This window comes from Dendrobates tinctorius, unplaced genomic scaffold (assembly GCF_039654945.1).
Source record: "Dendrobates tinctorius isolate UK_male_01 unplaced genomic scaffold, ASM3965494v1 ptg000230l, whole genome shotgun sequence".
In the NCBI taxonomy this organism is placed as follows: Eukaryota; Metazoa; Chordata; class Amphibia; order Anura; family Dendrobatidae; genus Dendrobates; species Dendrobates tinctorius.
In genome coordinates, this window is record NW_027361897.1 from 5,930,988 (window position 1) to 5,943,108 (window position 12,121).

Genomic DNA, 12,121 nt, shown 5'->3' on the forward strand with positions numbered 1-12,121 from the left:
AAACATTTGACTCAAGTCATTCAGTTTAAGGGCAATGGTACCAAATACTAATGAAATTTATGTAAACTTTTGACTTTGCAGTACATAGGGAAAGCCTGGGAGTCCTGCTTCCTCCGCCAACACATATGGAAAGCCTGAGATTTCTGCTTCCTCTGCCCACACATGAGGAAAGCTTGAGAGTCCTGCATACCAGCCAACACATAGAGAATGCTTGGAAGTTCTGTGTCTCCTGCTCACACATAGAGAAAGCTTGGATGTCCTTGTTCTCCTGCCCACACATAGTGAATACCTGGGAATCATGCTTTCCTCTGCCCACACACGTTTTTTCACATCATGTTTGTTGTCTTCATATTTTGTAGTAAAGGATCTAATGTTATTGTATTGTGTGAAATCTATTTATATAGACTGCAGCTGTAGTCCTTCAAAAAGTCAGTCCAGCTTTTTGTTTTGGCTTGGTCTATGTTGTAAATAATACTAAAACCACGGTCATTCTTATAATTTATTAGATATCTGAATTTTGCTATAGGTATTTCTCTCAGTGTGGTTCCCATGTATTTGGGAGAAATTTCACCAAAGAATTTACGAGGCTTCTTGGGCTTAATGCCAAGTCTTTTTATTTGCCTTGGAGTATTTACTGCACAAGTGCTTGGCCTTCCGGAGCTACTGGGTCAGGTCAGTATTGTATAAATGGTGACAATTATGCAGGAAAAAAACTTTCTAGAAAAAATTGACTGAAAAACATTTTTATGTGTTTGTTGGGTTTAATTCAAGATGGGACTTCTTTTTGAAAGCCTTTGAAAAAAATACATGGTCAAAGTTTACTACCATATATACCAGTTATAAAAATAGCCATTTTAAAGGTAACCTATCCGCATGTTTTTATAACCTAATCAGAGTGTAGCATGATATAGGGACAGAGACCCTGATTCCAGGGATGTATCACGTAGTTTACTGGATGCAGCAGTTGTGATAGAACCTGTTATGCACGTAACTCACTCATACACTGGTATGGATCATACACGGGGGACCGAGGGTGAGGAAACTTAAAACACGTGCACAAAGAGAAAATAAGGAGAATGAGGAGAAAAATAAATTAAATTAGAATAATCTCCCACTAATCTAACTGAGGAGAAAGGAAAGGTGCTGGGAAGGCAGACAAACATACACACAAAAGAGTCATAAATGTTTTTTTCCTAGCAGAGAAAATCACTTTGCTGAAGAGCTGGAACTCCTTAGCACTAATCCATTAGAAGTATAGCCAGCAAGGGAGTGTAGTGAGCACAACCCCCATCTGTGGACGTTGGGCACTCAGACCATCCTCATGGAGTCGGTTTCTAACCATTTGTGCAGACACATGCACATTTGTGGCCTGCTGGAGGTCATTTTGCAGGGCTCTGGCAGTGATCAAGGGGTGTGTCTCATAGGATATAATGAGACTGTTGTTTAGTCACATGATCTCTGTGTTGGAAGGTACAGGAAGAGGACAGGTTTCCTGAAAAGCACATGGTGGAAATCATGCACCTGCAGAGTCTGTGACGGCTTCTGCGTTGGAGAAGCTACGGTCCTTCTGTGGATCTGGAACTGAAGGGGTTAAGCTTGTAGAGAAAGTCATTGTAGGGGTCAGTGATCCCAGTAGAGCAGCTTTCCTGGAAGTCAGGACTGACAAGAAGTCAGCGTGTGGAGCCTAGCTCCTGGAAGGTAACCTCTGACAAGGGGGTTGTATGAAAGGCAGACTGGTGTTTCTACTATTGGAACAGACTGATGGTCATAACAGGTTCCTTTGATGTAAAGAAATGGACTATACTTTACGCGGTTTATGCTGTCTAAATAAACCAAATAGACTGCTTAAATGTAAAACCGTTCCTGTGTGCTTTAATCCTGCTGCTAAGTGAGTGGCCCCCAACACATTCAGTGAGCGCTATCTCACAAGAGATAGATAGTGATATAGATAGATATCAATCCAGAATGTGATCGGAGAACCAAAACGAGACAATGGGAAGCACCTGAGAGGTGCAAACCCAGAAATGAAAAATAAAGCCAATATCCCAGTAATGACACATCTCTAGAATCAGAGTATCTGCCCCTACATCATGCTGCTCTCAGATTATATAGCAAAAACTTGCTGACAGACTTTTTAAGCCTTTCTAAAAGGTACAAGCCCCTGTCGCTTAATTTTCAAGGTAAATGTGTTCCCTAATATTTAAGTAATTTTCATTTTGGGAAGCAAAAATATTTTTTATAGCATTCTCTCCCAATTTTATTTATCTATGTATTCTTTTAGGCATGTGGACATCATAGTGTAGAAGTAGGTTTGCAGTTACCTTACCTTAGAGGACTATAAAAGCCATACATAAGAGATAAATGTCAGCTAACAGCTATTTTTCCATTCTACATGACGGCACCACGAGAGAGGGGATCCGCCCTACGAGGACAGGAAACCTTCAAGATAAAAGGGGGCGGCTCCTCTCTCCGCATCAGTTGGTTTCCTGTCCTCGACGGGGAACCCTCAAGATGAAAGCCTCTTTGAAGATTCCGAAGAAGAGGATGCCTGGACCTGGGTCGGGTGATTAATGGCAGGCATGGGTTTGCTACACCCGACGCCGGGTACCGGTAGTCGCCTCGGGGGCCATATATACCTATGTCCCCCCTGAGCGAAGGCATGGCCACAGCCGGTGGGGCAGATGCCCAGGCGAAGCGGGGTACCTTGGCAGTGGACCCTCCAAGATGTCAGCACACAAAGAAGGTCCAGGAAGGCCACTTATAGTGTTCCCTCCCTGTTGACATACAGTGGCCATGCAGCCCAGGAGACACATCGGTGCCCGGGCAGAGAGCTCCTCGGAGGCCACAGACGGTGTACCCTCCCTGTTGGAGACCAGACACCGGACCCCGCAGCGGAAAATCCCGAGATCTGTAATTCTACAAGCAGGAAGAACAGCGAGGAGTGAGAGTATACCTGCAGTCAGGTCAGGAAGGGATCCATCGCGCAGGTAAGGGGTGTCTGGGGGCCCGAAACAAGCAGGGCCCAAGCGCTCACCCGGCCCGGGTTCGTATGGCCGCACCGGGAGAGGCGCGCGTTGGGAGCGCGCATGATGGCCGATGAACCGGAAGTGGTGCGGCGACCCGGAAGTAGAGCGGCGCGCACAGCACCGCGGGGCCTGGAAGAGGCAGAAGGTGTGCACGGTCCCGGGGGGGGCACGCAGAGGCATGACGCGCGCGCGTCCACACAGCAAGCGGGGCAGGTGCGAGACCAGGTGGTCTAAAAAAAAAAAAAAAAGGGGTGCTATTTAAGATCGCCAGAAAAGGCGAGCAGGCGTCACAGCACCAATTTGGAGTGGAAGTGACTGATTGCAGCCATAAGCAGCATAATGGAGAGCCCTTCGCCAGAGCATGTGCAACCGCGCCAGGAAGCAAAGGAGAGGCGGTCGTGCTCAGAGGAGAAAGCAAAGACACGCCGCAGCAGTAGTGTGAGCCACTCGGGCAGCGCACGGGCGGGTCGTCACCGCAGGAAAGAGGGGTCCATAGTCTCGTTGGGAGACAGTGAAAGGACCAGCCAACCTCCAGATCCGGTACCCGTTCTATGAAGCGTCCGAGTGGTGAGTGAACTTCGAGAAAGTCCAGTAATCTAATGTCTGTTCTCTTTCTCTTTTTCTCCTCTCTTTCCCTCTCCTCCTCCTCTTACATACATTGGCGGGTGGAGTATAGGAGGTCCCTAAGAAATGTAGGGGAAAGTCAAAAAATAAAGAATGTGCTTTATGTAAAAATCCCGTAGAAGCAGCCTGGAACAAAAAGTTATGCCAGGAGTGCATTAACAAGACCATAGCGGAGGAGACACCCTCATTTTCGGATAGTCTGGGGTCCATAATTCAGACAGAAGTTTCCAAGTCAGTAAGGGCATTACAAGCTGTAGATACAGAGAGGAAAACTAAGAGATCAAGCCCCTCAGGGGTCTCTCAACAAGACTCTACAGGGTCAGAGGACGACTCAAATAAGTCGCAGTATTCAGGAAGTAGCTCGGACGGGGAAGATACGTTTCCAGTAGAAACTACGGATGAACTCATTAAAGCAGTTAGATCTACCATGGGGCTAGTAGAAGAGCGGACAAAAAAGACAGCCCAAGATCTCATGTTCAGTGGACTGCAAAAGAAAAAACGTAAGACCTTCCCTGTTAATGAGCAACTAAAAGCACTCATAAAACGCGAATGGGAAAAGCCAGAAAGGAAGTCCCAGATAACGAATTCCCTGAAGAGGAGATACCCCTTTGAGGAAGAGGCATCTTCATCCTGGGATAGGGCCCCTAAAATTGATGTAGCAATATCAAAGGTCGCCAGAAAATCTTCCCTACCCTTTGAGGACCTGGGGTTTCTAAAAGAGCCGCTGGACCGAAAGGCGGACAATTGCCTTAAGGCAGCCTGGGAAACCTCGGCTGGCGCACTAAGGCCCGTCATCGCAGCCACTTGTGTGGCTAGGTCCCTAAAGATATGGACAGACAACTTGGAGGATCAATTAGAACAAGGAGTTCCCAGAGAGACGATTCTGGAATCATTGCCGGCTATTAGAGCGGCGGCGGACTTTCTCGCAGAGGCATCAGCAGATTCGGCCAGACTAGCGTCAAAGTCAGCAGCCTTAACCAATGTAGGACGGCGTGCGGTATGGCTTAAATGCTGGCCGGGGGACACCCAGGCAAAAATGAAACTTTGCTCTCTACCTTGTGAAGGAAGTTTCTTATTCGGTCCGGCATTGGATGAAGTGTTGGAAAAAGCGAGTGATACAAAAAAGAATTTTCCGAAACAACCATTTCAAGCCTTTCGGCGCTCCTTTCAGAGGGGCCGAAAATTCAGAAGGCAACAATTTAAAGATCGTGACAGAAACAATTCTGACAAGCGATACAGAGGAGGAAGAGGCTTCTATTTCAGCAAGCCCCCTAGAGAAGCCAAAAAACCCGCCCAGTGACGGTCCTTCTCAGGTGGGGGGAAGGCTCTCTCACTTCCTCCCAGCCTGGGAAAGGATCTCATCCAGCACCTGGATCCGACAGATAGTAGGGTCAGGTCTGGAGTTAAAATTCCACCACTGGCCACCACAGAAATTCATTCAAACTCCGGTACAATCATCTCAGGAAAGACAAAAGAGTTTGGAAGAGGAGGTATTATCGCTTGTACAAAAACTCGTACTGGAAGAAGTTCCAGAAAAAGAAAAGAAGGAAGGCTTTTACTCCCCACTATTTCTGATAAAGAAACCAGACGATTCCTGGAGGACAATTGTAAATCTAAAAGGCCTCAACAAGTATCTAGTAGTCCCATCATTCAAGATGGAGACGATAAGATCTACAGTGAAACTCCTCTTCCCTCGGTGTTACATGTCGGTCCTGGATCTCAAGGATGCTTACTATCATGTCCCGATCCGGCAGCAAGACCGCAAATATCTCAGGGTGGCAGTCCACATAAAATCTCAGTGGCATCACTTTCAGTACAAGGCTCTGCCCTTTGGGGTAGCAACAGCCCCCCGAGTCTTCACGAAATTAATTGCGGAGGTCACGGCACATCTCAGAGAAAAAGATGCTCTAGTAATACCATATCTGGACGACTTCTTGATAGTGGGGAAAGATTTCGCTCACTGTCAGGGACAAGTCAAGATAGTGATAGAGACTCTTCAGACTCTGGGTTGGCAACTGAACTTCAAAAAATCCAGGTTGGAGCCAACGATGGTCCAGAATTTTTTGGGCCTAACAATAGACTCGGTAATACAGGAGTTTCGCCTCCCAGAGGAGAAAGAAGAGAAAATCAAAAACCTAATCAGAACAACATTAGGAAAGCCAACAATGACTCTGAGGAAAGCCATGTCAGTGTTGGGGTCCCTAACCTCCTGCATACCAGCAGTAAAATGGGCTCAATTTCACACAAGGGAGCTTCAGTGGTACGTGTTACAAAGCGATCTGACGATTCAAGGGCAGTTAGAACAGAAGCTCACCATCCCGGATCCTGTACTCCAGTCACTAAAATGGTGGTTACAGATAGAGTCCTCTCCGAGGGGAGTACCATGGACATATACAGCCTCCAGAGTAGTCACGACAGATGCCAGTCCCTGGGGCTGGGGAGCCCATCTAGACACCCTATGGCTCCAAGATCCTTGGGCTCAGGGGGAAAAAGATCTATCCTCAAACGAGTGGGAACTACTAGCCATCGAAAGAGCGCTGGAAGGATTACTTACACACCTGAGAGGACATCATGTGAAAGTCCTATCGGACAATCGGACAGCAGTCGCATACGTGAACCATCAGGGGGGCACCCGTTCTCGGTCGTTAATGGAAATAGCAAGAAGAATCCTGACTCTGGCGGAACATCAGTTTCTCTCATTATCGGCCCTGCATATCCGAGGCGCAGACAACCTGAAGGCAGACTTTCTGAGCAGGAACCACTTAAAGCAAGGCGAATGGTGCCTAAAAGGGTCCATTTTTCAACAAATTGTGCAGAGGTGGGGAAAACCCATAATAGATCTCTTCGCCTCAAAAACCAACAGAAAAGTTCAAAAATTCTGCTCCCTAAGGCCAGCAGACATGCCACTGGCGGTAGACGCCTTCAGAATGAAATGGACATCAGGTCTCCTGTACGCCTTCCCTCCGATATGCCTTATTCCATTAGTCCTGAAGAAGATCAGGGAGGATCAAGCCAGAGTAATTATGATAGCTCCCTTTTGGCCAAAAAGGCTGTGGTTCTATTGGCTAAGAGTGATGTCAGTGACAGACCCATGGGTGCTCCCAGAGGACCACGACCTCCTAACACAGGGTCCCTTCAATCACCCTCCGAATTCCAGGCTGCATTTGACAGCCTGGAATTTGAAAGGTCACTGTTAGAGAAGAAAGGCTTTTCAGCAAGGTTGATTGCCACCCTAATCAGTAGCAGAAAGCCAGTGACTACAAAAATATACGGGAGAATATGGAGAAAATTTTTGTCCACCTCAGGCCCAATACAGGAGGGGGAAGTACCTGTGAGGGCAGTGCTAGAGTTTCTACAAAGGGGTTTAGACTTGGGCTTAGCGGTCAGCACCCTGAAAGTACACGTTTTAGCCCTGGGAGCATTATTCAACTATGACCTGGCAAGCGATAGATGGGTCGCCAGATTTATCCGGGCCTGTACTAGAGCTGACTCTGTCCCATCTCCTAAACCTCCTCCCTGGGATCTAAATTTAGTCCTATCATCCCTAACGGAAAGTCCATTTGAACCAATAAACGCAACATCAGATAAAGTGTTAACTTTAAAAACAGCCTTGTTAGTGGCACTCAAATCGGCACGTAGGGTTGGGGACTTACACGCAGACCCGCCATACACTCAGGTTATGGACGATAGAGTCGTGTTAAGATTAGATCCAGCATACCTCCCTAAGGTAGTGTCGAAATTCCACAGAGCTCAGGAAATAATCTTGCCATCCTTTTGTCCTAACCCCGGTAACAAAAAGGAAGAGAGATTACATTGCTTAGACGTTAGGAGATGTATCCTACAGTATTTAGAGGTGACAAAACCATGGAGGAAACAGAGGGCCTTATTTGTCTCATATCAGGGGGCAAGGAAAGGCCTTAAAGCCTCTAAGCAAACTATAGCTAGATGGGTGAGAGAAGCCATCATACTAGCATATAGTAGTGCAGGCAGGGCTGTTCCAGAGGGCCTAAAAGCCCACTCCACGAGGGCCATGGCAATGTCCTGGGCGGAGAGAGCGGACGCCTCCATCGACCAAATCTGTAAGGCGGCCACTTGGTCCTCTCCATCTACCTTTTTCAGACATTACAGATTAGACCTATCTGCTGCCTCTGATCTCACATTTGGGAGAAGAGTGTTACAGGCAGTAATCCCCCCCTAAAGAGAATACAAATCTCTGTAACTCTCTCGTGGTGCCGTCATGTAGAATGGAAAAACACGGGTATTACGTACCTGGTAATGTGTTTTTTCATGAGACATGACGGCACCCTTATATTCCCGCCCTATTTTGATCACGTCATTAGTTGGGTGTTTCGTTAGTATTATACACTCCCTTGGTGTTGGAAATTTAGCAGTGTAAAATATGTATTAATTATGTGTGCACTAACCTGCGGAGTTCCTCTCGTGCTCTGTAAAACAACTGATGCGGAGAGAGGAGCCGCCCCCTTTTATCTTGAAGGTTTCCTGTCCTCGTAGGGCGGATCCCCTCTCTCGTGGTGCCGTCATGTCTCATGAAAAAACACATTACCAGGTACGTAATACCCGTGTTTTTCACCCCAACTGCTCCATATAAATAAATGCCGGACTGAATGACTTTCATCTAATGTGTTAGGAAGGTTTAGAAGGATTATCCAATTTAAGAAAGCCTCTGTCACTTGTGCAGTAGATTATTTTAAATGAAAACAGACTCTTTTATTCACCCTCCCCTGGTCCAACACTGAGCCTCCATGGCTGCTCCCAGTATCTGTTTAATATCTGCAGTAGTGATGCCACGTCGACAGCGCTGCAGCCAATAACCGAGAGCAGCGGCTCATGCCAACAAATCGGGCATATCAAGTAGCCCATAGCTTCTTTCCTTGCTCTGATAAAATCTACCTCTGTATAATTTTTTATTGCCCAATTATTGCCCATTCCACTTTGGTGGCAATTACAGGAGCCTTGGGTCTGAAACTTACTTGACATGTGCAGGGATCGTTTATTCAGAAAGTATATGACGGAATACAATGGCTAATGTGCTAATACTTTCCGTCATTCTCATTACATTTACATCTATTCACAGGATGAGTACTGGCCTCTGTTTCTCTCCTTGATTGTGGTGCCAACGTTGATTCAGGTCTCCATGTTGCCTTTTTTTCCAGAAAGTCCACGCTACCTGCTTATAGATAAGAGCAATGTTCATGCTACTATAGATGGTGAGTAATATCATGTTATAAAAAAAGTGGAAAACTAAAAAATTACAGTTTAAGCAAATTAATATTATTAAATATAGAATACAATGAAAATGATTGGAGAGTGCAGGAGAGTGTTGTGGGCATGCTCTGTAGCATGTGCAGAAGTCACTGTGCAGGGAGAGGGAGGAAGAGAACAGTGGCTGTCATTGCTCTAAGCTTTGAACATACAGTGGGGAAAAAAAGTATTTAGTCAGTCAGCAATAGTGCAAGTTCCACCACTTAAAAAGATGAGAGGCGTCTGTAATTTACATCATAGGTAGACCTCAACTATGGGAGACAAACTGAGAAAAAAAAATCCAGAAAATCACATTGTCTGTTTTTTTTTCATTTTATTTGCATATTATGGTGGAAAATAAGTATTTGGTCAGAAACAAGCAATCAAGATTTCTGGCTCTCACAGACCTGTAACTTCTTCTTTAAGAGTCTCCTCTTTCCTCCACTCATTACCTGTAGTAATGGCACCTGTTTAAACTTGTTATCAGTATAAAAAGACACCTGTGCACACCCTCAAACAGTCTGACTCCAAACTCCACTATGGTGAAGACCAAAGAGCTGTCAAAGGACACCAGAAACAAAATTGTAGCCCTGCACCAGGCTGGGAAGACTGAATCTGCAATAGCCAACCAGCTTGGAGTGAAGAAATCAACTGTGGGAGCAATAATTAGAAAATGGAAGACATACAAGACCACTGATAATCTCCCTCAATCTGGTGCTCCACGCAAAATCCCACCCCGTGGGGTCAGAATGATCACAAGAACGGTGAGCAAAAATCCCAGAACCACGCGGGGGGACCTAGTGAATGAACTGCAGAGAGCTGGGACCAATGTAACAAGGCCTACCATAAGTAACACACTACGCCACCATGGACTCAGATCCTGCAGTGCCAGACGTGTCCCACTGCTTAAGCCTGTACATGTCCGGGCCCGTCTGAAGTTTGCTAGAGAGCATTTGGATGATCCAGAGGAGTTTTGGGAGAATGTCCTATGGTCTGATGAAACCAAACTGGAACTGTTTGGTAGAAACACAACTTGTCGTGTTTGGAGGAAAAAGAATACTGAGTTGCATCCATCAAACACCATACCTACTGTAAAGCATGGTGGTGGAAACATCATGCTTTGGGGCTGTTTCTCTGCAAAGGGGCCAGGACGACTGATCCGGGTACATGAAATAATGAATGGGGCCATGTATCGTGAGATTTTGAGTGCAAACCTCCTTCCATCAGCAAGGGCATTGAAGATGAAACGTGGCTGGGTCTTTCAACATGACAATGATCCAAAGCACACCGCCAGGGCAATGAAGGAGTGGCTTCGTAAGAAGCATTTCAAGGTCCTGGAGTGGCCTAGCCAGTCTCCAGATCTCAACCCTATAGAAAACCTTTGGAGGGAGTTGAAAGTCCGTGTTGCCAAGCGAAAAGCCAAAAACATCACTGCTCTAGAGGAGATCTGCATGGAGGAATGGGCCAACATACCAACAACAGTGTGTGGCAACCTTGTGAAGACTTACAGAAAACGTTTGACCTCTGTCATTGCCAACAAAGGATATATCACAAAGTATTGAGATGAAATTTTGTTTCTGACCAAATACTTATTTTCCACCATAATATGCAAATAAAATGAAAAAAAAACAGACAATGTGATTTTCTGGATTTTTTTTTCTCAGTTTGTCTCCCATAGTTGAGGTCTATCTATGATGTAAATTACAGACGCCTCTCATCTTTTTAAGTGGTGGAACTTGCACTATTGCTGACTGACTAAATACTTTTTTGCCCCACTGTAAGTTCATAGATACATTCACAGAAAACATTGGAAAATGAGCTATTTTTCAGACAAAGGTTTCTTATTGACTTGTACAGGAGAGTGTTGTGGGCATGCTCTGTAGCCTGTGCAGAAGCCACTGTGCAGGGAGAGGGAGGAAGAGAACAGTGGCTGTCATTGCTCTAAGCTTTGAACATAAGTTCATAGATACATTCACAGAAAACATTGGAATATCAGTTGTTTTTCAGACAAAGGTTTCTTATTGACTTGTACAGGAGAGTGTTGTGGGCATGCTCTGTAGCCTGTGCAGAAGCCACTGTGCAGGGACAAGGAGAAAGAGAACAGTGGCTGTCATTTATTGTCACCTGGTAATGCTGTGGGGTTTTATTACACTCCAGCTTTATAGTAAATGTGTTAATTAGAAGTGTAATCTTACCTGTGATGTTAAGATGACTACTGAGAAATTATCTCTATAGAATAGGAAGTGTCAGCATCTTGTAAGGGTACCGTTACACCTAGCGACTCACCAGCGATCCCGACCAGCGATATGACGCGGTCAGATCGCTGGTGAATCGCTGGGTGGTCGCTAGTGAGCTGCCACTCAGGCAGATCTCACCAGCGACATCGCTGGGGACGGGGTCGCTACTTACCTGTCAGACGCGGCGATCCTGCGTCCTCCCGCCCGGCTCCACGCGTCGCTCGTCGTCACAGCAGGAAGCGCCGCAGGAAGTGACCGACGAGAAATGATCCAGCAGCTTCTCGCGCGATCAGCGATAACCAGCGGGGGAGCCGGTCGGAGGTAAGTATCACATGCAGCGATATCGCTAGCAATATCGCTGTAACGTCACAAAATCGGTGACTTTACAGCGATATTGCTAGCGATATCGCAGTGTGTAACGGGGGCTTAAGGCTCAGCCAGTGACACTTCAGGGTTGTTATTTTTTTTAATTGTAATTAACATGAAAAATTAAACAAAATGATTGAAAGGATTCATTAATTTCTATGAGAGACTGGTGTGGGCATGCTATGTGTTGTGCAAATGTCACTGCTGGGACGAGAAGAGTTGAGTTGTCTTTTAGGCTATGTGCCCACATTAGCGTTTTTAAACACTCAGGAAACGGGTCTCCTTCCCAGACAATGCGTGTTTTTTCCCCGCGCGATTTTTGCCCGTTTTTTGCGCAAAAAACGCGCGTTTTGATGTGTTTTTTCCGCGCACTTTTTGGACTATAGGAAATAGCCAAAAACGCGGACCTAAGCGGAAATTAATGAACATGCTGCGGTTTTTTTTACCGCTAAGCGTTTCCTTAGCTGTAAAACACGCATCCATTGGCACAAAAAGGCCAAAAAGCATTAAAGTGAATGGGATGCTTCTTTTAAGCGTTTTTGATGCGGTTTGACCCCGAAAAACGCATCAAAAATGCTTAAAAAAACGCAACGTGGGCACACAGCC

General features: G+C 46.0%; 1 protein-coding gene across 8 annotated transcripts in view; it reads left to right on the forward strand.

Moving 5' to 3' along the window:
• Window positions 1-12,121, forward strand: part of LOC141059692 (solute carrier family 2, facilitated glucose transporter member 9-like) — a 198,832-nt gene that overhangs the window by 81,844 nt on the left and 104,867 nt on the right. For 5 of the 8 annotated variants that reach the window (XM_073555800.1, XM_073555802.1, XM_073555803.1 and 2 more), the window contains 2 exons: window positions 527-672; window positions 8,746-8,878. In XM_073555800.1, coding sequence (XP_073411901.1) covers window positions 527-672; window positions 8,746-8,878 — 279 coding nt within the window. Of the gene's footprint in view, window positions 1-506; window positions 673-8,745; window positions 8,879-12,121 lie in introns of all 8 variants that reach the window. The other 3 variants (XM_073555806.1, XM_073555804.1, XM_073555805.1) reach the window with 2 other exon arrangements.